The 27,410-nt window shown below is 45.6% G+C and overlaps 1 protein-coding gene across 1 annotated transcript in view; it reads left to right on the top strand.

Moving 5' to 3' along the window:
• LOC139232116 (DEP domain-containing protein 1B-like) overlaps positions 1–26,028 on the top strand; it is a 75,681-nt gene extending 49,653 nt beyond the window's left edge. The window contains 5 exon segments of the mRNA XM_070862551.1: positions 16,223–16,389; positions 21,642–21,818; positions 22,040–22,222; positions 25,110–25,176; positions 25,179–26,028. Of these exon segments, the coding sequence (XP_070718652.1) occupies positions 16,223–16,389; positions 21,642–21,818; positions 22,040–22,222; positions 25,110–25,176; positions 25,179–25,270 (686 nt within the window). The 3' untranslated portion in view covers positions 25,271–26,028.
• Positions 26,029–27,410: the final 1,382 nt, after the last annotated feature.

Below are 27,410 nucleotides of genomic sequence, written 5' to 3'. Positions count from 1 at the left end.
TAATTCCCTTAAGTTCTGGGATCAACTGTGTCGTCTTAAGCAGTCCCCCAGAGTCGAGGATGACTTGCTTCCACACTAAAATGAGTTCCACGGTGAATGATGAAACCAATGCGGGATCTACAGTCTCTATCACAGGTGGGGCAGACGGTGGCTGGGTGGATGGGGTGTTTGATTTGTCATATGCTCCGTCTGCTTTTTGTGCTTGGCTTCCATGTGCTCCCGGTGAAGAGACTCGAGTGTTTGGTGCCTTCTCAGATGCTCCTCCTCCACTTTGAGCGGTCTTGCATCAAGGATTACTAAGAGTCGGTGGGGATGTTGCATTTTTTCAAGGAGGCTTTGCGGGTGTTCTTGAAGCGTTTTCTCGGCCCTTCTGGGGCTGGCCTATCGTGACGTAGCTTGGAATAGAGTGCTTGTTTCGGGAGTCTAGCATCGGGCATGCGGACACTAATGTGGCCTGCTTGGATTGGTCGAGCGTGGTCAATGCCTTGATGCTGGGGATGTTGGCCTGAGAGAGAACACTGACATTGGTGCACCTATCCTGCCAATGAATTTGCAGGATTTTGTGGCGGCCGCGTTGGTGGTACTTCTCCAGTACTTTCAGGTGCCTACTGTGGGCATATAGGAGGACTGGTATCACTGCTGCTCTGCAGGCCATGAGCTTGGTGCCGGGTTTGAGATCCTGGTCTTCGAACACTCTTCATCAGGCGGCCAAAGGCTGCACTGGCACATTGAAGGCGGTGTTGGACTTTATCATCGATGTCTGCCCTTGCTGATAGTAGGCTCCCAAGGTATGGGAAGTGGTCCACATTGTCCAAAGTCTCATCGTGGATCTTGATACCTGGGTAGCAATACTGTGTGGCGGGGCAGGTTGGTAGAGGACCTGATGTTTAATGTGAGGCCCAGACTTCCGTATGCTTCAGTGAAGGTGTCAACGATAGTTTGGACTCCAAGTGTGCACCAACGCAAGCATCATCTGCATATTGTAATTCGAGGTTAGAGCATCATTGGATCTGGATTGGAGGCGTCTGAGGTTGAACAATTTCCCACTTGTCCTGTAGATTAACTCCACTCCTGTGGGGAGCTTGTTAAGGGTGAGGTGAAGCATTGCAGTGAGAAAGATTGAGAAGAGCGTTGGTGCGATGACATAGCCTTGCTTGACCTCGGTCTTCACTTGTATTGGGTCTGTGGTGGATCCATTGGTAAGAATCATGGCTGCATGTCATCGTGACGCAGGCGGAGGGTGGTGATGAGTTTTTGAGGACAGCCGAATTTAAGAAGGACACTCCATAATCCCTCGCAGTTGACTGAGTCGAACGCCTTTGTGAGGTCAAAGAAAGCAATGTAGAGAGATTGATGCAGCTCCCTACCGTTTTCTTGGATTTGTCGTGCAGTGAAGATCATGTCCTTTGTGCCCTTTAGTGGGCGGAATCCACATTGCAACTCTGGGAGGAGCTCTTCAGCTTCTTGAAGGAGACGATTTGAAGAGCATTCTTGTGGTGATTTTCCCAGCGGCAGACAGCCGGGAAACTCCTCTGTAATTACCACAGCCGGACTTGTTCCCTTTCTTGAAGATGGTCACGATTACGGCATCTCTGAGATCCCTGGCATGCTCTCCTCCTTCCAGATCAGAGAGATGAGGTCATGGATTCGCGCCAAGAGTACTTCTCCGCCATGTTTCAGTACTTTGGCACAGATTCCATATGCTCCTGAGGCTTTATTGTTTTTCAGTTGATGGCCTTTGCAACCTCATGCCGGGCTGGGATTGTGCCGAGGTGATGACTGGTAGCTGCTGTGGGATAGAGTCAAGGACATTCTCGTCAAAGACAGTGTCTTGGTTGAGAAGATCCTTGAAGTGCTCCTTCCAGCGGGAACTGACTGCCTCTCTGCCCTTGATGAGCACCTCTCCGTTCTTGGCTCAGTGGAGTAGGACCTTGAGTGCTTGGGCCGTAGGTGGACTTGACTGCACTAAAAAATGTACTCGCGTCATGATTGTCGGCTAGATGCTGGATCTCCTGCGTTTTTTTTTAACCATTTGTTCTTTAGGTCACGAGTTTTTTGTTGGACCTGCGCCTTAAGTTGTCTAAGTATGCTTTCATTCACGAGTTGTGGAGTTGCAATTCAGAAATGCCCTGCCATTGTGGTTTATTAGCTCCTGGATCTCCTGGCCATTCTCATCGAACCAGTCTTGATGTTTTCTAGTAGAGTAACCAAGAGTCTCTTCGCAGGTGCTAATTCTGGTGGATTTGAGAGCAGACCAGACATTATGGATACTCTGTGGCTCCGGTGCATTGGAAGTCGTCTGGTAGTCTGAGGCGTTGGCTGAGTAGGGCTTTCTTTGCAGGGTCTTTGAGTGCTTCAGCGTTGCTCTTTTTGCGGCAGCGTTTCTGTTGCCCCCGCCGTTTTGAGGCTATGTTGGAGATATCCGAGTGGACTAGCCAGTGATCAGTCCAGCAGTCGTCCGCTCCTGTCATAGTGCGAGTGACGCGGATGTCTTTGCGGTCCCTCGCTCGGACGACTATGTAGTCTAGCAGATGCCGGTGCTTGGAGCGAGGTTGTTGCCAGGAGGCCTTGTACTTGTCTTTCTGATGAAACATGGTGTTGGTTCTAAGACCATGTTCTGAGCATTTCGTCAGGAGAAGGATACCATTGGAGTTGATTTTCCCTACCCCTTTCCTACCAATCACCTCTCCATAGGTCTGTGTCCTTTCCAACTCTGGCATTAAAGTTGCCAAGGAGAATCAGTTTGTCGTCCGTTGGGACTCTGGACCGGGATTGTTCAAGGCTGGAGTAGAATTCCTTTTTGGCTTCGTCCGTAGCTTCCAGGGTTGGGGCATATGCACTGATGACCGTAGCATACTGGTTCCAGGTTAGGGTGAGCCGAAGGGTCATGAGGCGCTCGTTTATCTTGTAGGGGGAATCTCCAAGGCGCCAAACTAGCTCATTTTTGATGGCGAAGCCAACCCCATACAAGATTCTAACTGGACGGGACAGGTTAGATGCGAGTAGATTGTTCCTGATGTTGGGGATGTCCAGAACCAGGGGACACAGTCTTGGGATAAGGGGTAGGCCATTTAGGACTGAGTTGAGGAGAAACTTCTTCACTCAGAGTTGTTAACCTGTGGAATTCCCTTCCGCAGAGAGTTGTTGATGCCAGTTCATTGGATATATTCAAGAGGGAGTTCGATATGGCCCTTATGGCTAAAGGGATCAAGGGGTATGGAGAGAAAGCAGGAAAGGGGTACTGAGGGAATGATCAGCCATGATCTTATCAAATGGTGGTGCAGGCTCGAAGGGCCGAATGGCCTACTGCACCTATTTTCTATGTTAATTTCTATGAGACTGCATTCTTCTGGTTTGCCTTTCCAGAAGAAGGTGTATCCACCATAGTGTTCCTTGAGCTGACCTTCTCATGCCCGCCGTGTCTCGCTCAGGGCAGCAAAGTCGTAGCGTCTGAGTTCCTGGGCAATGATAGCAGTACGACATCCAGTCTGTTGCTTTTGGGGTGGTTCATGAGGGTCCTGATGTAGCATGTCCCGAACTTCATTTTAAAGAGTGGAAGATCCCTGTGCGTGAATTCTTCTAACGTGGGGTGGCTGTTGTATGCCAGCTACCACACAAACTTGTCAGAGCAAGGTCTTGGTCCCATAGCAAGGGGATCCAAGATGATTGGCGAGCAGGCTCTGCCGCATAGATCTAGCACGCACGCACACTGAGCCACTAATTGAACTTGTCAAGAACTTATTGAATTTTTTGCTTTAGGGAGCTAGGAGAGATTAAAAAGCAGGACCTCAAAAGTAGTAGTCTCCGGATTACTGCCGGTGCCACGTGCTAGTGAGTACAGAAATAGAAGGATAAAGAAGATGAATAATTGGCTGGAGAAATGGTGCAGGTGGGCGGGCTTGAGATTCCTGAGGCATTGGGACCTGTACAAGCCGGACGACTTGCACCTCAACAGAGCTGGGACCAGTATCTTCGCAGGAGGTTTTGCTAGTGCTGTTGGGAAGGGTTTAAACTAGCTTGGCAGGGGGATAGGAATCGGAGAATAGATTCAATGAGAAGCAAAGCTGGAATTGGGCAGCAGAGCAGTAGAAGTAGAAAGTGAATTTGGAAGACAGAGAAAACAAGGGCTGGAACATAGACAACAGTGGAGTTTGGCACTACTAAATGATATACTTCAATGCAAGAAGTATAGGAAATAAGGCAGATGAGCTGAGAGCACAGGTTGACACTTGGGAGTACGATATAGCTATTACTAAGACATGACTGAAAGAAGGGCAGGTATGGCAGCTCAACATTCCTGGTTACAGGGTTTTCAGAAGGGATAGAGAGAGGGGTAAAAAAGGAAGGGTGGGGGGGGTGGTCGCAGTATTGATTTAAAGAAACAATTACAGCTGTGGGAAAGGATGATATGTTCAAGGGGTCATCAAACGAGGCCATACATCTTGAATTAAAGACCAAAAAAGGGGCTCCTTGTCTCCGCAAGATCTTGCAAATCCCCTGGGAGGACAGACGCACCAACGTTGGCGTCCTCTATCAGGCCAGCATCGAAGCACTGACCACACTCTACCAGCTTCATTGGGCGGGCCACATTGTTCGCATGCCTGACACAAGACTCTCTAAGCAAGCGCTCTACTCTGAACTCCTACACGGCAAGCGAGCCCCAGGTAGGCAGACAAAATGTTTCAAGGACATCCTCAAAGCCGCCTCGATAATGCAACATCCCCGCCGACACCTGGGAGTCTCTGGCTGAAGACTGCAATAAGTGGAGGAAGAGCATCCGGGAGGGCGCTGAGCATCTCGAGTCTCGTCGCCGAGAGCATGCAGAAAACAAACGCAGGCAGCGGAAGGAGCATGCGGGAAACCATTCTTCCTACCCACTCTTTCCTTCAATGACCGTCTGTCCCACCTGTGACAGAAACTGTAATTCCCATATTGGACTGTTCAGTCACCTAAGAACTCACTTTTAGAATGGGATCAAGTCTTCCTCGATTTCGAGGGACTGCCTATGATGATGGAGTATGCTATAGACCCCCAAGCAGTCGGAGGGAGATAGAAGAACAAATATGTGGGCAAATTGCTGCAAAGTGCAAAAACTTTAGAGCTGTAATAGTGGGGGATTTCAACTACCCTAATATTAACTGGGAAAAAAGGTAGTGTGAATGGTACAGAGGGTGCGGAATTACTAAAATGCATTCTGGAGAACTTTAGCCAGTATGTAACAAGCCCAATGAGGGAGGGGGCGGTTCTGGACTTGGTTTTAGGGAAAGAAGAGGGGCAGGGAAGGGATATCAGTGGGAGAACATTTTGGTGCTGGTCATCATAATTCAGTAACATTTAGGGTAGTTATGGAAAAGGACAAAGGGGGACCAGGAATAAAAGTTCTCACTTTGGGTAAAGCTAATTTTGCTGAGCTGAGATGGGATATGGCCAAAGTGGACTGGAAACGGCTACGTGATAGTAAATCAGTGTCCAAGCAGTGGGCGGCATTCAAGGAGGACATCCTGAGGGTACAGAGCAAGTATGTTCCCTTTATATAAAATTTTTTAAAAAAAGGTGGAGATAACAAATCGAGAGACTCCTGGATGTCAAGGGACATACAGGTTAAGATAAAGAAAAAAGGGAAGCTTATGACAGATACCAGGAGCTTAATACTGCAGAGACTCTAGAGGAATATAAGAAGTGCAGGGGTGCAATTAAAAAAGATATCCGGAAAGCAGAGAGAGAGAGAGAGAGCATGAAAGAATGTCGGCAAGTAAAATCGGGGAAAACCCAAAAATGTTTATTAAAAACATTAAGAGCAAGAGGATAACTAGAGAAAGAGTGGGGCCTATGGAGACCATAAAGGAAATCGTATGTGGAGGTGGAAGATGTGGATAGGATTCTTAATGAATACTTTGCATCCGTTTTCACACGAGAGGGGCGATGCAGACTTTGCAATGAGGGAGGAGGATTGTGAAATATTAGACGAGATAAAATATAGTGAGAGAGGAAGTATTAAGAGTCTTTAGCATCTTTGAAAGTGGATAAATCCCCAAGCTCGGATGAAATGTATCCCAGGCTGTTATGAGAAGCAAAAGAGGAAATAGTAGAGGCTCTGACCATCATTTTCCAATCCCCTCTGGCTCCAGGAGAGTTGCCAGAGGACTGGAGGACTGCTAATGTTGTACCTTTGGCTAGAAAGGGATAGATCGAGTAATTATAGGCCAGGCAGCCTAACTTTTTGGTGGTGGGAAGATTATTGGGAAAAATCCTGAGGGACAGGATAAATCTTCATTTGGAAATACTTGGATTAATCAAGGACAGTCAGCATGGATTTGTCAAGGGAAGGTAGTGTCGAACTTGATTAAATTTTTCGAGAAGGTAACCAGAAGGGTTGATGAGGGCAGTGTGTATGATGTAGTGTATATGGATTTTAGCAAAACTTTTGATGGGGTCCAACGTGGCAAACTGGTCGTGAAAAAAATAGCCCATGGAATCCAGGGCAAAGTGGCAAGTTGGATCCAAAATTGGCTCGGAGGCAGAAAGCAAAGGGTAATGGTTGATGGGGGTTTGTGACTGGAGGGCTGTATCCAGTGGGGTTCCGCAGGGCTCCGTGCTGGGTACCTTGCTTTTTGTGTTATATATCAATGACTTGGACTTAAATGTTGGTGCTATGATTAAGAATTTTGCCGATGACACTAAAATAGGTTGTGTGGTTGATAATGAAGAAGAAAGCTGCGGACTGCAGGAGGATATCAATGTACTGGTCAGGTGGGTAGAACAGTGGCATATGGAGCCTCCTATCAACAAGAGCAGGCATCGACGACAAGATCCAACACCGCCTCCAGTGCGCCAGTGCAGCCTTTGGCCGTCTGAGGAAAAAAGTGTTTGAAGACCAGGCCCTTAAAACTGCCACCGAGCTCATGGTCTACAGGGCTGTAGTAATACCTGCCCTCCTGTATGGCTCGGAGACATGGACCATGTACAGTAGACACCAAGTTGCTGGAAAAATATCACCAACGATGTCTCCGCAAGATCCTACAAATCCCCTGGGAGGATAAGCGCACCAACATCAGCGTCCTCATTCAGGCTAACATCCCCAGCATTGAAGCATTGACCACACTCTGATCAGCTCCACTGGGCAGGCCACATAGTTCAAATACCAGACACGAGACAGCCAAAGCAAGTGCTCTACTCGGAGCTCCTTCACAGCAAACGAGTCAAAGGTGGACAGCCCAAATGCTACAAGGACACCTTCAAAGCCTCCCTGATAAAGTGCGACATCCCCACTGACACCTGGGAGTCCCTGGCCCAAGACCGCCCTAAGTGGAGGAAGTGCATCTGAGAGGGCACTGAGCACCTCGAGTCTCAACGCAGAAATGAAGCGCAGGCAATGGAAAGAGCGTGTGGCAAACCAGTCCCACCCACCCCTTCCCTCAATGACTATCTGTCCCACCTGTGACAGAGTCTGTGGCTCTCTTATTGGACTGTTCAGCCACCAAAGAACTCATTTCAGGAGTGGAAGCAAGTTTTCCGCGATTCCGAGGGACTGCCTATGATGATGATTGAATTCAATCCTGCTAAGTGTGAGGTAATGCATTTGGGGAGGTCTAACAAGGCACGACTCTGAAAAGTGTAGAGGAACAAAGGGACCTTGGAGTGCAGGTCCACAGATACCTGAAGGTAGCAGGCCAGGTAGATAAGGTGGTTAAGAAGACATATGGAATACTTGCCGTTATAAGTTGAGGCATGGAATACAAGAGCAAGGAACTGTATATAAAATATTGGTTAGGGCGCAGCTGGAGAACTGTGTACTGTTCTGGTCACCACATTACAGGAAAGATGTGATTGCACTGGAAAGGGTGCAGAGGAGATTTATAAGAATGTTGCCTGGACTGGAGAATTTTGGCTATGAGGAAAGATTGGAGATGCTGGGTCTGTTTTCTTTGGAACAGTGGAGGCTGAGGGGATGCCTGATTGAGGTATATAAAATTATGAGGGTCCTGGATAGAGTGGATCGGAAGGACCTGTTTCACTTGGCAGAGGGGTCAACAACCAAGGGGCATAGATTTAAAGTAATTGAGGGGAGGTTTAGAGGAGATATGAGGGCAAATTTCTTCACCCAGAGGGTGATGGGGGTCTGGAACTCATTGCCTGAAAGGGTGGTAGAGGCAGAAACTCTCTCCACATTTAAAAAAAAAAAAATATATTTGGATGTGTATTTAAAGTGCCATAACCTACAGGGCTATAGACCAAGAGCTGGAAAGTGGGATTAGGCTGGATAGCTCTTGGTCGGCTGGCACAGACACGATGGGCTGAAATGACGACCTTCCATGCTGTAAATTTCTATGATTAACCAACCATTTCCCACTCCTATTGACGGATTTTAACTATCCAAAGATAGATTGCGATAACTGTTAGCCATGGCTCAATGGTAGCACTCCCACCTCAGTCAGAAAGTTGTGGGTTGAAGTCCCACTCCAGAGATTTGAGCACAATGTGCCTCGGCTGATATTTCAGTGCGGTAATGTGGGAGTGCCCCCCTCGAGGACATAAGATCCCATGGCACTGTTTCAAAGAGCAGGGGAGTTCTCCCCTGTATCCTGGCCAATATTTATCCCTCAACCAACAGTATTCTTCTTTCGTATAGTAGTAGCAAATCAAATGTTAATATCTAAGGTGGATATCCAGGCCAAAGCTTCCAGTGTAACTGCGTGGATATCGTGTAGGCTGCCTGTGAATTTCCTCTGAGGGTAGTGCTCAATGATGTGTTCGAGAGTCTGATTAGGAGCTCCACAGTCGCATGATGGGGATGCTTTAATCTTCCATCTATGGAAATGGTGGCAGCATCTGAGGCGGTTGATAGTTGTCCAATGTTTGCGAGGAATGTTTGATCCTTCAGGTTGTACTGTGGGGTCCTCTCTAAGGAATCCATTCCATATGTCAAAGTTCTTCCAAGCATCTCACCATGTCATCAAGGCCGAGGGGAAATCACTGAAGGGCTTCGGCGAGGGTCCAAAATGGCCTTTTAGATTTGAGACGGGTTGGTGGTAGATGGTTCAAGTCGGCATGGTGTAGAGGTTGTATTCTCTGGAGACTGCATATTCGCGGCGTCGGTGTTTGGTGTGGTAGTGCGATGTTTGTAAGTGTGGGCAGCCAAGATGTTGGTGTCGATAAAAACGTAGTGGTGATAGAAACATAGAAAATAGGTGCAGGAGTAGGCCATTCGGCCCTTCGAGCCTGCACCACCATTCAATACGATCATGGCTAATCATTCACCTCAGTACCCCTTTCCTGCTTTCTCTCCATACCCCTTCATCCCTTTAGCCGTAAGGGCCAGATCTAACTTCCTCTTGAATATATCCAGTGAACTGGCATCAACAACACTCTGCAGTAGGGAATTCCACAGGTTAACAACTCTGAGTGAAGAAGTTTCTCCTCATCTCAGTCCTAAAAGGGCCTGCCCCTTATCCTTCGACTGTGTCCCCTGGTTCTGGACTTCCCCAACATCGGGAACATTCTTCCTGCATCTAACCTGTCCAGTCCCGTCAGAATTTGATGTTTTTCAATGAGATCCCCCCCTCATCCTTTTAAACTCCAGTGAATAAATACCCAGTCGATCCAGTCTCTCCTCATATGTCTTGCACTCTCTCAATAGCAAGAATGTCCTTCCTCAGATTAGACCAAAACTGAACACAATATTCCAGGTGAGGCCTCACCAAGACCCTGTACAACTGCAGTAAGACCTCCCTGCTCTTGTACTCAAAACCCCTAGCTATGAAGGCCAACATACCATTTGCCGCCTTCACCGCCTGCTGTACCTGCATGCCAACTTTCAATGACTGTACCTTGACACACAGGTCTTGTTGCACCTCCCTTTTTCCTAATCTGCCATTCAGATAATATTCTGCCTTCATGTTTTTGCCCCCAAAGTGGATAACCTCACATTTATCCACATTGTACTGCATCTGCCGTGCATTTTCCCACTCACCTAACCTGTCCAAGTCACCCTGCAGCATCTTAGCCCCCTCCTCACAGCTTACACCACCATATTACACTCAATTCCTTCATCCAAATCATTAATGTATATTGTAAAGAGCTGGGGTCCCAGCACTGAGCCCACGGCACCCTATTAGTCACTGCCTGCCATTCTGAAAAGGACCCGTTTATCCCGACTCTCTGCTTCCTGTCTGCCAACCAGTTCTCTATCCACGTCAGTACATTACCCCCAATACCATGTGCTTTAATTTTGCACACTAATCTCTTGTGTGGGACCTTGTCAGAAGCCTTTTGAAAGTCCAAATACACCACATCCACTGGTTCTCCCTTGTCCAATCTACTAGTTATATCCTCAAAAAATTCAAGAAGATTTGTCAAGCATGATTTCCCTTTCATGAATCCATGTTGACTTGGACCAATTCTGTCACTGCTTTCCAAATGCACTGCTATTTCATCTTTAATAATTGATTCCAACATTTTCCCCACTACTGATGCCAGGTTAACCGGTCTATAATTCCCCATTTTCTCTCTCCCTCCTTTTTTTAAAAAAGTGGTGTTACATTAGCTAGTCCATAGGAACTGATCCAGAGTCTACAGACTGTTGGAAAATGATCACCAATGCACCCACTATTTCTAAGGCCACTTCCTTAAGTACTCTGGGATGCACACTATCAGGCCCCGGGGATTTATCGGCCTTCAATCCCATCAATTTCCCTAACACAATTTCCCGCCTAATAAGGATATCCATCAGTTCCTCCTCCTTATTAGACCCTCGGTCCCCTAGTACTTCCGGAAGGTTATTTGTGTCTTCCTTCGTGAAGACAGAATCAAAGTATTTGTTCAACTGGTCTGCCATTTCTTTGTTCCCCATTATAAATTCACCTGAATCCGACTGCAAGGGACCTACATTAGTTGTCACTAATCTTTTTCTCTTCACATATCTATAGAAGCGTTTGCAGTCAGTTTTTATATTCCCGGCAAGCTTCCTCTCATACTCTATTTCCCCCCTCCTAATTAAACCCTTTGTCCTCCTCTGCTGATAAATCTCATAGTAGAATTCAGCTGGACATCAATGGATTTGACAGGCGGACATGATAACCATGCCATACGGAGGGTTTGAACGTCTGCGCCTCATGTGGATCTGGTGAGTTTCTGGATCAAGCTGACCCTACAGTTTAGTTTCTGGAGATGTTGCCTATATGACAGGGTACGTTCAAGCATGACTCCTAAAATAGGAGAGTTTTTTTTGGCATGGTTTACCTCTGCACCGCAAAAGGAGACTTTCAAAGCTTAGTTTGCTTGATGTGTGTTGAGGTAGAATGTCGAGGTGGTGATCTTTTACCGGTTTGGCTGAGGTCACCATTGGCGGAAATAGGCCTCCATTCTTTGTAAATCGCTATTTGGGGTCTCTTTACTGATGGACAGATTCATGTTTTGCGTGGCCAAGGCAATGTCATCAGTATATACGAACTTGTGGGACTCTGTTTCAGGCATATCACTGGTGTAAAACTTGAATAATATGGGTGCCAGGACCAACAGTATTAAAACCGATCATCTGATCATTATCTTATTGCTGTTTGTGGGACCTTGAGCACAAATTGCCGACTGCGTTTCCTACATTACAGCAGTGATTGCACTTCAAAATTACTTCATTGACTGTAAAGCGTTTTTGGATTGTGTAAAGCAACATTTTTTTAATAATTCTGTCATTAAAATAGGAAGTCTTTTTAGAATGCATACAAGATGGCCTCTTTTTTTAATCCCAAAAGGTTCTGAGACATCAAGTGGGATAAATAAGAGTCAGAACAATTGAAAAATAGTGACCACACCATAATTGAAGTGGAGGAGATTATGAAGACTCAAAGGAAGTTGAGATAAGAAGGAATTTGGCCTAAATTAACTGGACAAACCTGGATTCAAAATATTCAAATATGCATACAGAAATGATTCACAAGGATGAGAAATTTTAGTTATGAGGGAAAACTTGAGATACTGAGATTATTTCAATTTAAGCAGAGAAGGCGAAGGGAAGAATTAATGGAGGTACAAGTGGCAAAACCAGTGAATGCACTGCATATTGTTGCGTTATATATGCTCCCATACACAAGAATCTGAGATCTCACAAATTAAAATTACCATACAGAAAAAGTGAGCTTCCATGCACAAAAAGGGAGACCCCATCTACATACGAGACCTCTATCCACACAACGAGACCCCATCCTCTTTCTCTGAAGCCTGCAAACTTGGGAGCTTCAGGTGTCTTTTGGGTCTGGAGGAATGCATCCTTGCTTAAAATCTACCAATTCGGGAGCAGCTGCTTGCAATCTTCTAGGCCAGGGAACTTTAACTGTCCAAAGCTGCTAAAATTTGGTTTTCATATGTGCACAAAGCAAATAAGAGCTTTGCTGGTAAAATCAAAGGTGCTCATGGGCTGCATTTGGCTCGCGTGTGGCTGCCTTGTGAACACTGCTGCCTTACATCATTGTGTTTACAACCTTGCGAATTATCACTCACTCACTTCAAATTGTGCGCTCTACACTCTTTCCAGTAGAGTGGACAAGGGAGAACCAGTTGATGTGTATTTGGACTTTCAGAAGGCTTTCGACAAGGTCCCACACAAGAGATTAATGTGCAAAGTTAAAGCACATGGGATTGGGGGTAGTGTGCTGACATGGATTGAGAACTGGTTGTCAGACAGGAAGCAAAGAGTAGGAGTAAATGGGGACTTTTCAGAATGGCAGGCAGTGACTAGTGGGGTACCGCAAGGTTCTGTGCTGGGGCCCCAGCTGTTTACACTGTACATTAATGATTTAGACGAGGGGATTAAATGTAGTATCTCCAAATTTGCGGATGACACTAAGTTGGGTGGCAGTGTGAGCTGCGAGGAGGATGCTATGAGGCTGCAGAGCGACTTGGATAGGTTAGGTGAGTGGGTAAATGCATAGCAGATGAAGTATAATGTGGATAACTGTGAGGTTATCCACTTTGGTGGTAAAAACAGAGAGACAGACTATTATCTGAATGGTGACAGATTAGGAAAAGGGGAGGTGCAAAGAGACCTGGGTGTTATGGTACATCAGTCATTGAAGGTTGGCATGCAGGTACAGCAGGCAGTTAAGAAAGCAAATGGCATGTTGGCCTTCATAGCGAGGGGATTTGAGTACAGGGGCAGGGAGGTGTTGCTACAGTTGTACAGGGCCTTGGTGAGGCCACACCTGGAGTATTGTGTAGTTTTGGTCTCCTAACCTGAGGAAGGACATTCTTGCTATTGAGGGAGTGCAGCGAAGGCTCACCAGACTCCCGGGATGGCGGGACTGACCTATCAAGAAAGACTGGATCAACTGGGCTTGTATTCACTGGAGTTCAGAAGAATGAGAGGGGACCTCATAGAAACGTTTAAAATTCTGACGGGTTTAGACAGGTTAGATGCAGGAAGAATGTTCCCAATGTTGGGGAAGTCCAAAACCAGGGGTCACAGTCTAAGGATAAGGGGTAAGCCATTTAGGACTGAGATGAGGAGAAACTTCTTCACCCAGAGAGTGGTGAACCTGTGGAATTCTCTACCACAGAAAGTTGTTGAGGCCAATTCACTAAATATATTCAAAAAGGAGTTAGATGAAGTCCTTACTACTAGGTGGATCAAGGGGTATGGCGAGAAAGCAGGAATGGGGTACTGAAGTTGCATGTTCAGCCATGAACTCATTGAATGGCGGTGCAGGCTAGAAGGGCCAAATGGCCTACTCCTGCACCTATTTTCTATGTTTCTATGTTTATCCAGCAATTATATTTTTACTTCCAATTCCACAGTTTTATTGGTGCGTGCAGTTTTTGGAGGGGCAGTAAAAGAAACATTTTGCATTTCAGTTCTGCAGCCACTTAAATCATGGCAATTGTGTTCATAAATCTCACCTTCATAAGTGCATGCATCCAGGGATCTCCCACTGTGCATGCTGAATCTAGTCATTCATAATTAGAAGCTAAGTTATGGAAGGAGGAGGTGGATATGCTGCTGTACAATGTTTTGCTCAGTGCCCATTACAGATATTCAACCCTGAATCAAAAGAACTAAGATGTTACAGTTGAAAAATGTCTTTAGTGGGCATGTATCATTTCACAATTAATTACCACCTCCTGTTAAATTTCACATCTTATTTGTGATATCTGGACAATGAGAATATCTGCATTCAGGTGACCTATTTTCTTGGTCAATTTCCATTGCTACTGGATTTTCCTTAACTGCTGATAAATTATTTGTTTTTCTTTATATGTATGTCCCAGTCATCATTCAACAGCATTTTCTCCACGTATCATCATTTCGATGATAAAAAATAAAAACAGAAAATGCTGGAAATACTCAGCAGGTCAGCAGCATCTGTGGAGAGAGAAACAGAGTTGATGTTTCAGACTGCTGGCTTTTCGTCAGAACTGAATTTGATAGACTTATGTTCACAAACTGCAATTTTTATACGATTTGTAGTATGGGATTACAACAATCAAAAGGGTTTACCTAACTCCATGCCACATTTATTCCCTCCAGTGTCGCTGTGATTCTATAGATTACAGTTAGTGCCATACAATATTAATTTTTTTTTTGTTCCGTACCATTTTGTTACACTTCATGCAGCACTCTCTGGGTTTATTGCATTTCCTTGTCAAACTTCGGAAAATGAAGAGTTGAAGAGAACCACTTTATATACAACAACCGCTGACTGGTGACTCGGGCAGCCAGCTCAAGCTCGGTTAATTTATTTCCATTGAACATCTTGTATTGAGTCTAGCTAGAAAAGAGGAGTTTTTAAAAGGTTCAGCTGAAGCATTGTCTAATCAGTCATCACTTGATTTCTTCAAATCAAATCCATCCAGATCGTCTTTAAATGACTGACATGTAAAGAAAAGTCAGAGGATCATATTTCCATGGAGCATACTATCGGTCACAATTTTGCAAAAAAGATTTCCACCAATTATGTGGATCACCAGACTCTTGAATGCTTTTCTAAGGAAAACACGCATTCTGTCATGAGTCGAGGCAATAGCTTTCAAAATCTCAAATAATTTAAAGATACAACTGTAAATCCTTGGCTGTCCACTTACTAGCATTGTTCATTAGAAAACCTCACCATGTCAATAAATGGTAGTGAAGAGAGGTTCTTCCTCAATTCAAATGTAGATTTGCTTTTTAAAATGGATAACCAGGAAAATGAGAAATTTGGAATGTGTCTGACTTCTTTGCTGTTTTAGTCATTGCATAGTTTGTCAATAAGATACAAGGCTTCTAGGTTGGCTGCAAGTGAGTCAAATTCCCAATCTGCATTTAGAATGGATCGGGTCTGTCCGTCATTTAATGAAGGCAGTAAATGGCAGTAAATTACTGCCTTCCCACATAGTAAATTCCCACATGCCAACAGTGACTACACTTCAAAAAAAAAAGTACTTCACTGGCTGGAAGCCATTTTGAGATGTCCGGTGGTTGGGAAAGGTGCTATATAAATGCAAGTCTTTCTTTCTCTTAAATATAACCAAGGAAATAAAGCTCAGTGGGATCATTTTCAGCATACATAAAGCCTCAACGCCATCATAATGGCAAAACATATTTCACACAGCCAGCTAATAACTAAACTGAAAATGCATTGGCATCTCTGTTCATCCCTCATCAGTCCAACATACTAAAGGTTAGCTCTTCAAGCAAGCCACTGAAAAACTTGTGCAACGTTCAAAGTACTTGGGCAGTGAGCTTGCCTTCTAGACCTAGGCCAGGCAGTGACTTTGGTAATCAATACAGCACTTCTACTAACCCACTGCTCCGAAAGTACTATTCAGATCTAGCAGCATGCCAAGTAAGCTCCTGCAGATGATTCCTTTCTGTTCTGCTTTCAGGAATCATCTGGTAGCTTTTGTTGAGCTGGTCTTGGTGGTTTGTGGTGAGCTTTGCTTTCCTGTGATCTACTTCCATAATTTGCTTTAAGTATAAAGGTTCTGTGGAATTGTGACCCAAAATGTTACTTGAAACATTTGCTTTTGAATTTAAAAAAAACTTACCGGTATAAAATTTGCGTGTTACATCACCTTAGGATGTCTTTTAGTGGGTTTGTGGTGAAGAAGCAGTTACAAAATGTGGCTCAATCAATGCATTTCTTTTGAGTGTTCTATTTCAATTTTTTTTTTTTTTGTCATTCAATTTACCTAACTGCAATCAGATGTAGCCCCAGTGGCCTTTGGTTTAACTCTGCTTTTTTTTGAAAGCTAGGTCTTCTGCAACAACGGCGAGTTGGTATTGAAGCACTTCAAGTTTGTTGTCTTCTTTTACCCCCGGAAAATCGGAGAAAGCTTCAGCTCCTAATTCGAATGATGACTCGAATTGTTCATAATGTCGAAATGCCACCTCTTCATGATGCTATTGCAACCAGAATGTTGGTGAGTTTGGCACAGTTGACTCAATTTATAAAAAAACATCATGACATTTTTATGAGCAGTAACCCAAAATAGTCGATGGAATTTCAGTTTGGTCAAGGTGGTCATTTTATTACTGTACTTCAAGTTTTCCAATGTAGGTCATTGATCAAAGATAGTTGTGGAAAACTCTTTGGTAAAATTCAATAAATATATCACAAGCTAAAATAAGCTAATTGTATGACATTGGACATAATATGGTACATTTAACAGTCCCAGCACTGACAGTGGGACCAACTTTCCATCCATTTCTCCTTGATTTTTCCAGTCATTTTTGTTGCATATTCCATTTGCCCACTGTGGTCCTGGTGTTAGGAGCTTGCCATGGATAAGTAGGAAACTATATACATTAGCAGTCTTTAAAGGGCTGCAGCTAAAATTTTAAAAGCATGCAGCCAACTTAAGGTAAGTGGAAGCAGAAACAAAGAAAACAAATCAGATGCAGATAAAGATCATCTGGAAACTACATGGTATCACTATTGGTGTTAGATGGCTGGCAGCATGTTGGACAGTTATGCAACTGGCTTCTTTCTCATTTGAAGCTGACAGTTATTTTCTTATGGTCATTGCCAGATCCTGCAAATATGTTTTGTTCCACAATGGTTGTTATGGGAAATAAAAACCAAAAATGCTGGAAATACTCAGCAGGTCAGGCAGCATTGGTGGAGAGAGAAACCGAGTTTAAAGTTTCAGATCGATGACCTTTCTTCAGAACTGGAAAAAGTTAGAGATGTAACAGATTTTAAGCAAGTGCAAGGGCAGGGAAAGCGGGGAGGGGAGGGAAGGTCTGTGATCGGGTGGAAGGCAGGAGTGATGAGTGAATAAATGACAAAAGGTATGATAGTAAAAAGCAAAAGGAGATGGTATGGGCAGTCTGGCTGTGATGACTACTGGTTTCCTTAGCATCCCATCTTCCTATTTGTGCCACTTCTATTACAAAATACTGCATTTATGGTGCTACAGAACCAAACCCCTTTATTGGGCCCAAGTTTCCCCAGGAGTTGCTCATATTTTTTTGGAGCAACTAGTTTTTTTTTTGGAGTATCTTTAAAAAATCGCAATTCTCCCCATTTAGTTTGCTCCAGTTTGTGAGTTAGTTTAGTTTATTTTTAGTTTTTTTTTTCAAAAGGGGGCGTTACCAGCCACTTATGCCTGTTTTGGCCATTTAAGCAAGTTTAGCCAACGAAAAGTTACTCCAAACTAAGTTAGGCTAGCATATGTGTCCACTTGTATGCTCAGAAAAACCTTGAGGAGACTTAAGAAATCAGCATAGGTAGCCAAAGATATTGGGGGGAGGGGAAGGGAAGTTAAAGGATTTTCCAAAACACTAAACACCTTCGCAACAACATTAAAGAAGCATAAGTACATTTTAAAGCACTAAACAAAGCAGTACATTTAAAGCACTAAACAAAGCACAAAAATAAGCATTCGATAACAAATAAGAAATACAAGGAAGCTGAGAGGAACCGGAACCAAGACTTACAAAGCACAAAAAGTAATCAGCAATTAATTTTTAACACAAAAATAGAAGGAACCCTGCACCTAAAGCACCAAGACCAAAGTAATAAGCAATCAATCAATCAATAATAAATAAAAAAATAGAAGTCCCACCTTTTTATGTGAAGGGAAGGCAGCGGGCTGCTGATGAGGGAGCCCATTCGGCTAGGGCAAGGGGCGGCGTGTTTCAGGCCCCTCCTGCACAGCCTGCAGAGCCCATCGAGTCCGTGCCAGCTAAAATTGCAAAAATCCTACATTGTCTGCAACCTCACTGAAATAATGGGAACTGGCTCCTTTGAATTGTGGAACTTCACTCAGCCAAGAATTCAAACACCCCCGTAACTAAGAAAATTTGAGCTAAATCGACAAGTTCCTTCGCGTGCTTCAGGCCAAAGTTCCATCTTGATTTTCATAGTGTTTCTAATCTGTAAATCCCCTAATCCAAGGCTGAAAAGAATCAAATCATCTTTTAACATGAAGAGAAGAAAACAATCCGATGACACAACCTGCAGAGCACACTCTGGCCGCCGATGAGGGAGCCCATTCGGCCAGGGCTAGGGGCGGCGTGCTTCGGGCCCCTCCCACGCAGCTTGCAGAGATTGTGGGGGTGAGGAGCTACTGCACATGCGCGCACACTCTAGCGCGCATGTGCAGAGGTCCTGACACTTTTCAGCGCCGGGACCTGGCTCCGTCCCCCAATGGATGTGGTGCACTACGCCGAAGCTGAAGACGTCCTGAGGAATTCCTCTAAGTTTTAGGCGCAGTTTTTGTTCTAAAAAGTCAGCGCACCTCATGGAGTTGTGCCGTTCTAAGCGTTGGGGCAAACTTGGGCCCATTAATTTTAACTTGTTGAACACCACAAGACTCTTCGCTTAGTTGCCTTGAAACTTTGTATGGGAAGAGCTCCTTTTTCATGCTTAGTCATTTTCCTGCTATTCCTGTTCTGCTGGTATTCTGCAAGTGCTTTGATTGCAGTATAGCAGACAATGTTTCATTTAGTTAAGGTTTCATTCAAACATTATGCAATCATGGTTACCTCTTTCTCCTTTGTCTCCTTCCAGGCTAGCATTGGGATATCTGCAGGATCAGCTAATTTGCAGCCCATCGATATGACTGGCACAAAATAAGAATGTAAGTGTACTAGAAGAGGGTACATTCCTCTAGTACACTTACATTCTTATCACTCCACCATTGGCAGTAGTGCCTTCAGCTGTCTAGGCCCTAAGCTCTGGAATTCCTTCCTAACCCTCTCCGCCTCTCTATCTCTCCCCTCCTTTTCAGACTCTCCTTTTAAACCCCCCCCCCCCCGTCCGCTAAGATGCTCCTTAAAACCTATCTCTTTGACCAAGCATCTGTCCTAATATCTCCTTCTGTGGCTTGGTGTCAAATTTTGGGTAAACTCTCCTGTGATATGCCTTGCGATTTTACTATGTTATATAAATGCAAGTTGATCAGGAAGGCTTAGTGCTCCATAAACATGCAGATTGGTTCTTACCACATCATATGGCTCCGGTTGGAGTGGGGTGTAAAATGTTTCAGTACATGGGGTGTCGCAGTTGTGAGACTGGTTGGGCTGGGTGCTCTTTGGCTTTCCGTCATTGTTCATTGGTTTATATGCAATTTTTAGGGCTGCTGACCAAGGGCTGTGCGGCTCTTTGTCGGCTGGCGCGGGCACGATGGGTCGAAATGGCCGCCTTCTGCGCTGTAAATTTCTGTGTTTCTATATATGATGTTACACATATCTAGGTAGCATCCATGTCACTCTTATCATGCAGCAGTCCATAGTGCCTGCATTATTTGAAAGTAGAGAGAGAATGAATGGATAGCTGATGGGAAACCAAGGCTACACTTTGTGGTCATGTCTGATAACTGCATTTGGAAACCCCCATGCAACAGCTAAGTTAAAATACTATATGGTGAAGCACATGCTGCCACCTCAATTACTGGGCAGCATACCACAGGATGCTCGAGCAATAATTCAATTGTTTGGACCACTGAGGTAAGGTGCTGCTCTACAGTGCAGCCTATGTTTTCAAAATCATCACTGTCTGCTGAATGTTACAAAATTGTATCATCCAATGAGGGATGAGCATGCAGTAGGACAATGAGATCAATTGGGCTCTCGATCCGAGGGAGACATGAAGAGTGGATCAGATACAGGGAGATTGCTGTGGAACTCTGAGAACTACTTCCACTGCCCAACTTACTACTTGCTTTTTAGAGCCAATCATTGTGATTCCACAAACATGTTGCACATTGCCTCTATTGAAGTGGATCTGCCATCTTTCAGCTCCCTCCCAGCACTTCTTTCTTTTCCATTGCCCTACCCAACAAACGCTGTCAATGCAAAGTAGAAATAAACAGTTCAATATTTACAAGTATCATGCGCTCTAAGCCTGTTCTTTCCCTTGTCCTATTTGTTAGGTTATGGTTGTGTCTAATGTGTTCCTTGTGTTGGGAGGAGGAACTATGGTGAGGCATAACCCTGTTGGTATGTCTGTGTCTGACAATACAGTGGCTGCCAATGCCTTTCTACTCTCTGAAAATTCCTCAATCCATTGAACAGGGTAATGTGTGAATACCTTGAAGCTGCTTTAGGTATCAGTCTTGGCTCAGTGGTGGCACTCTTTCTTAGTCAGGAGGTAGGAACAGGAGTAGGTCCTTTAGCCCCTTGAGCCAACTCTGCCATTCAATTATATCATGGCTGATCTGCACTTTACCTGCATTTTCACCATATCCCTTGATATCCTTGCCGAACAAGAATGTATCTATCGCAGTCTTGAAAGCTCCAATTGTCCTAGCATCCACAGCTTTTTGATAACTAAAATTGAGCACAATGCCTCAGGATAGCCTTTATAGACTTTCTCACTGTACTAGCTATGTATTCCAATATTCTATTGTTTTGTGCCATTTTCTTTTCCATATCGTCTCTAAGTTTCCAGGTATTTTTCCAAGTCGTCCTCTGCTAATCCTCTCTATTCTATACTATATTCATTTTCATTCAACATGCAAAACTTTAGAATTATCAGTAATAAATATAATTTGCTATTTCTCTTCCCGTCAAAACAGAGATAAATCCTTTTGCAGTCATAAACTACACCCTCATCTTCAATGCCCTCCCTAATTTAGTATCAGCAAATTTCACTTGGTTTCGGGATCATGGTCATTTGCATAAATGGGTGTTGAAACACTGACTCCTCATATAGCAAGTAACACTTCCCATACGTCTGATTCTAAATCTCTTATCAGGACATTCTGTCAGGGTAATTCTGTGATCCCACACTTCTAGTCGAGAGCACAGGGCAGAGAGTCGGGGCTGTAAAGAGAGTTCCACTTTCTACTTTACTCTTTGCTGTCTATTTTCTTTTGAGCGTGTTGCAAATCAGTCAACTAGAAACCATCACCACCTGAATCCCTGGTGGCTGTTTCTTATTAAGCAATTGCTATATCGATGCTCCGCTAGCCAACTCTTCGAATGGGTTTTATTGTTTTACCTTTTTGTTGAGTTATGCTAATGAGCTAGTAGTTTCCTCTGCCAGATTTGCCCTTTTTCTTTATTGGGGCTGTGTGGAACATCTCCAGTACTTAATGACTCTTGCATCTAAAGCCAGTGTCCCACAAATTTCCTTTTGAGGAACTTTCAGCACTTCAGATTATGACCCAGTTTTCAATCTCTAACCTGCACTTTAAAAACCTTTTATTTTCTTTTGAATTTGAAGATGATTCAAACCTTCTCTCACTGTATCCTGTGTTCAGAGGATGAAGTGGACCTTGATGAATTGCTAGCTACCAGACTTGTCAGTTTTATGATGGATCATTATCAAGATATTTTGAGAGTTCCTGAGCATCTGCAAAGTGCAGTAGAGGAACATTTAGCCCACCTCCGAAGAGTTCAGGTACTTTTATAGAACTTTTGATTTTAAGACTAAGTGTGAAGCAACAGTTTTTGTTTTACTTGAAAGGAATAATATTATAAAGTATGTAATTTGATGATCTGCAGTAACTTTAAAATGTGTAGAAACTCATGCTTACAGCCTCGGGGATTAAACATTCATCAGACAAGGTTCTTGAACTTGGTTGTAAATATTTTTCTTCCCCCCCCCCCCCCCGCCCCCAGATAAAGTATGCAGGTGCTGATGCTGATGCTACGTTGGCTTCCTACACTTTTTGTCATCAGATTAGTACTGAAGATTTTAAAAAACAGCAGAGAGGCTCTCAAACTGCAGTTTCAGCACTGCTGGAAGAAATAATAATGGATAAAAGCATGTCTGTCAAAGAGAAGAAGAAGAAATTAAAGCAGGTAGGACTGTTTGAGAACTCCATTCTGTCATTTTTAGAACATTACTAAAAATATTTTGAATACAGAATATATGGTTTTATTGCCCCAAAATGGGGTATTTTTCCTTCATTGAGTACCCTTCACATACAGTAGGCTTAAAGCCTAGCTTGATTGGTTCTGGGAAAACCATGTGTATTTTAGAACCTGGAAACTCATTACAATTATATTTTTGCAGCCCCAGAATTGTGGTGCCTGCTGTATATTTTCTCCATATAAATAAGTTTATGCTTTGAAATGGCTCTCCATTGCTGTAACCAGGTTTTAATTTTAACCACATGTATATGGTGATGTTGCAGATAGGCTGTGTTCTGCACATGGTCATCATCCCCATGTTGTATAAAGCCCCAGAATCTGCATCATTGCTCCTGGTAAAATGTTGCATTCTCTGCTCCTCACACTGCACCTTTCAGCAGCATCAGATTAATCAGCTATCTCAACTGAGACTGGAGATCAAACCTGGAATGTACCTGGTCCATATAGCTCATCATGTCACATGGTGTATTTACCCACTGAGCTTTTGAGCCTAATACTCAATTTCTTTAATGGGGAATCAGTAGGTTGTTAACACAGCTTGAAACTCATCGCCACACTAAGAATCTGCGATCCAGCTTGCTAAAACATCTATGCCTATGAATGCATGGGGAAATAGGAAAGCATTCAACTTGCCCATTTCCAGAGAGCTTAAGACCCCCAACTGTGTGCAGGAGTACTGCTGGAGATTAAAATACTAAAACTACAAAGCTCATCATCATTAGCTATTTGGGAAACTTCCTACTGTTTCCCCATTTAGGACCACTGCTGATGATGGCATTTACTTTCTGGGTTATCTGGAGCAGAGTGTGAAGAATTCAAGTTTCCAGTAACTGGTCTACTCTTCCAGGTTCCAATAATGAGCCAGTCTGTCGAGCCAATCATTTGGACTGCTGCAGCCCTGATTGGTTCACCAAAAAGGGTTGACTTTGCTCTGAACTTCCATAGCCAAGTGTATCATCTTGGAACCATCTCACGTACAAAGGGACTTTGTTTACTTCTCTGTTCCCCCTGGAAGATGCTCAATAATCAGTTAAGGCAGCCAACATGAGTTTGAGTACTCAATGGGCCCAAGTTTCCACAAGAAAAAAAACGGGCGCCCCTCCGAGCTGGGCGCCCGTTTTTCGCGCCTAAAAAAATCCTCGGTAGTCTCCACCGACTTACAGGTCCTGTGGCACTCGGCGCAGCCGGCACTAGCTGTGGGGGGGGGGCGGAGCCAGGTCCCTGCGCTGAAAACAGTGCCGGGACCTCTGCACATGCGCGCTACAGTCGGCACGCAAGTGCAGTAGCTCCAGGCGCCGAACAGTGTGGGAGGGGCCCGAAGCACGCAGCCCCTAGCCCTGGCCCAATGGCCTCACTGGGGCTGCGTGAATGAGGCTCCTCCCACGGCCAGCTCCTGCTCCCTGCCCGACCAGACCCGACACTCGCTCCCCCCCCCCGCCGACCAGACCCGACCCGACACCCGCTCCCCCCCCGCCCCCACGACACCCGACACCCGAGACCCGACCCGACACCCGCTTCCCCCCCCCCCCCCCCCCGCCCCGACCGAGACCCGACACCCGCTCCCCCCCCCGACCCGAGACCCGCTCTTCCCCCCGACCCGACACCCGAGACCCGCTCCCCCCCGCCCCGACAGAGACCCGAGACCCGCTCTTCCCCCCCCCCGACCCGAGGCCCGCTCCCCCCCCCCCCCGACCCGACACCAGCTCCCTCCCCCTGACCCGACACCCGCTCCCCCCCCCGACCCCCCCCTCTCTCTCTCTCTCTCCCTCCCTCGCTCAGCGGCACGAACAGCTGCAGCATTCTCCCTGGCTGAAGCACTTTCACACAGGTAGGAAGATGGTTTATTTAATCTTTTCTTGGCTTATAAATGTTTATTCAGGTTGGATTTATTTGTAGAAGTATAAATAAGGATTTATTGTCAAATTTAATGAGTTCCCTTCCCCCCCCCCCACCTCGTTCTGGGTGCCTAATTTGTAACCTGCGCCTGATTTTTTAATGTGTAGAACAGGTTTTTTCAGTTCTACAAAAATCTTCACTGGCGCCATTCTACTTTAGTTTGGAGTACATTTTCACTGTGGAAACTTTCAAATCAGGCGTCAGTGGCCGGACACGCCCCCTTTTGAAGAAAAAATTCTGTTCTAAACTAGAACTGTTCTACCTGACTAGAACTGCAGAAAAAAAAGTGGAGAATTGCGATTTCTAAAATAGTCAGTTCTCCACCAGTTGCTCCTAAAAATCAGGCGCGAATCATGTGGAAACTTGGGCCCATTAGGTGGACAGAAGGTAACAGGAGTTACTCGTAAGTGGCATGGTGAGCAGCATAACTAATAATGTGTGAGTACAATGCCACCATCCTCCTGACCACAACAGGGGCACAGATCATTCCCCTCCCCCCACCAACCCCCAGCCATGAAACAGTGGTCCCTGTAGTTGAAGCTGAAGAGCTTCAAAGACTGCTGCTTGACTATCTGCAACCTAATCATGGTGAGCACTAAGCCCCAGATAAATAACTCTTTATCTGTTCCCTGTAATAATCAGAATAGGAAATATATACATTTCACAACACTGGAGAACCCAATAGGTTCTTTCATTGTCCATCAGAACATCCCTAATTCTTGTTGCAAGAGCAAGTTCTTGAAGTCACAAGTGGCCTGGAGGGTAACCATTGTGGCAATTTATTGTCTAGTGTTTCTAGTGGAAGAGAGCTGCAAGTTGCTCGTGGTGTGTTATGAATATAAATTCTTTAATTTGTAAAACAATGCAGTATTGGTTTAGAATAACTTGGTCCTTATTGTAAACCATTTCTCTTTTTCAGTTTCAGAAGTCCTACCCTGATATTTACAAAAAACAGTTTCCAACAACGGAGAGTGAAGCAGTGCTCTTCCTGAAAAACCAAAGCTCAAACCACAGCTCATGTTTTTCACGATGAAAAAATCATTCCAACCATTTTATAGAACCCGGAGTTTCCGGATGTAAAATTTTATAACTGAGGAAAGCTGCTGCTACTGTGAGACTTTTTTTATTTACTGTCCTCAGTTTACAATTCTTTGTCCGTGGAATTTGGAGATCCTTGGTACTAAATATTTGTTACTTTTGTATAACATCCACTGATTTTAGTAGAATTCTGCAGACCCTGTTACTTGATGATGATATTTATTTATATAGAGCCTTTAACGTAGTAAAACGTCCCAAGGCGCTTCACAACAGTGTTATAAATAAACAGATACATTTGATACCGAGTAGAAATTAAGGCAGATGATCAAAAGCTTGTTTAAAGAGGTAGGTTTTACGAGTATCTTAAAGGAGGTAGAGAGGCATAGAGGTTTAGGGCCCAACATTGCCCAATCCCTCTTTTCGGCGCACTGACCTGAAGCGCGCTGACCTTGCGCACTGGAAAGGGCACCAGAAAAAAGGGGCCCCATCCTTGCCGCTCTTCGGAGTCCCGGAGTCGTGGCGTGGTATGGAGGCTGAAGGAGGGGGCGGAGCAACAGGCTAGCGCAGAAAGCACTGCCGGCACCTGCGCGCATGCTCCGTGAGGACTATGCACATGCTCCTGACCTCCCAGTGCGTCCTGTGGGCTCTGAGCAGGACCCGATGCGCGCAGCCCCTATCTCAGGCCAAAGGGACGTACGATCTCGCCGCACCCTATCCCTGGCCAAGTGGACTCCTGCGCCGGCTGGCTTGCTGAGTTCCCAGGCAGGTAAGGACTTTGCTTTTATTTTTTATTTAGTGGCTGTGCTTGAAACTTTTGATTGGGGGGGAAGGGAAGGGAGTTTTTTTTTGGGGGGGGGGGGTGGAAAGGAGAAGAGTTTTTTTGGTGGGGGGGGAGGAGGAGGAGGAGGAGGAGAGGTTTTTTTTGGGGGGGAGGAGGAGGAGGAGGAGGAGGAGGAGGGTTTTTGTGGGGGGGTGGGGGGAGGAGGTGGAGGAGAGTTTTTGTGGGGGGAGGGGGAGGAGGAGGGTTTTTGTGGGGGGAGGAGGAGGAGGAGGGTTTTTGTGGGAGGAGGAGGAGGGTTTTTGTGGGGGGAGGAGGAGGAGGAGGGTTTTTGTGGGGGGAGGAGGAGGAGGAGGGTTTTTGTGGGGGGAGGAGGAGGAGGAGGAGGAGGGTTTTTGTGGGAGGAGGAGGAGGGTTTTTGTGGGGGGAGGAGGAGGGTTTTTGTGGGGGGAGGAGGAGGAGGAGGAGGTTTTTGTGGGGAGAGGAGGAGGAGGGTTTTTTTTGGGGGGTGGGGGGAGGAGGGTTTTTGTGGGGGGAGGAGGAGGTTTTTGTGGGGGGGTGGGGGGAGCAGGAGGGTTTTTGTGAGGGGGTGGGGGGAGGGGGAGGGTTTTGTGAGGGGGTGGGGGGAGGAGGAGGAGGGTTTTGTGGGGGGGTGGGGGGGAGGAGGAGGGTTTTGTGGGGGGATGGGAGGAGGAGGAGGTTTTTTGTGGGGGGGAGGAGGAGGTGGAGAGTTTTTGTGGGGGGAGGAGGAGGTGGAGAGTTTTTGTGGGGGGAGGAGGAGGTTTTTGTGGGGGGGTGGGGGGGAGGAGGAGGGTTTTGTGGGGGGGTGGGGGGGAGGAGGAGGGTTTTTGTGGGGGGGGGGAGGAGGCGAGTTTTTGCGGGGGGGTGGGGAGGAGGAGAGTTTTTGCGGGGGGTGGGTGGGTGGGAGGAGGAGAGTTTTTGTGGGGGAGGAGGAGGAGAGATTTTGTGGGGGGGCAGGGCAGGGGGAGAAATGAGACTTCTACACCCAGGAGCTGTGATTCCTCCGGTCGCTCGGCAGCCCCTCCTCCCCTCCCCCCTGAGACGCCCCAGCCCAGCAGCTGTGACTTCTCCGGTGCGCGTCTTCCCTCCCCTATCCCAGACCGAATGGTCTCACACACAGGCCGGCCCGCTGCCTTTCCCGGAAGACTTTACAGATAAGGTAGGATTTACTTTTTTTAAAATTGTATTTTAATGGTTTGAGCTTTTCCTTAATGTTTGCTGCTTGGTTGTTGAGGTCCTTTCCAGTTCCCTTCCCTCCCCTCTCCCTGCTCTAATGTCTGCCGAATGTGCGCTGCTTTTTCTTAGCTGCCCGCAAGGTTTTTCAGAGCTGGCCACATACTCCAAATCCACTTTGGTCAGCGTATGTTTTTGCTGGCCAAAGTG

Source organism: Pristiophorus japonicus, chromosome 2 (genome assembly GCF_044704955.1).
Source record: "Pristiophorus japonicus isolate sPriJap1 chromosome 2, sPriJap1.hap1, whole genome shotgun sequence".
In the NCBI taxonomy this organism is placed as follows: Eukaryota; Metazoa; Chordata; class Chondrichthyes; family Pristiophoridae; genus Pristiophorus; species Pristiophorus japonicus.
The sequence above is the reverse complement of the archived record's forward strand: the minus strand, read 5'-3'. Positions and strand labels throughout refer to the sequence as shown.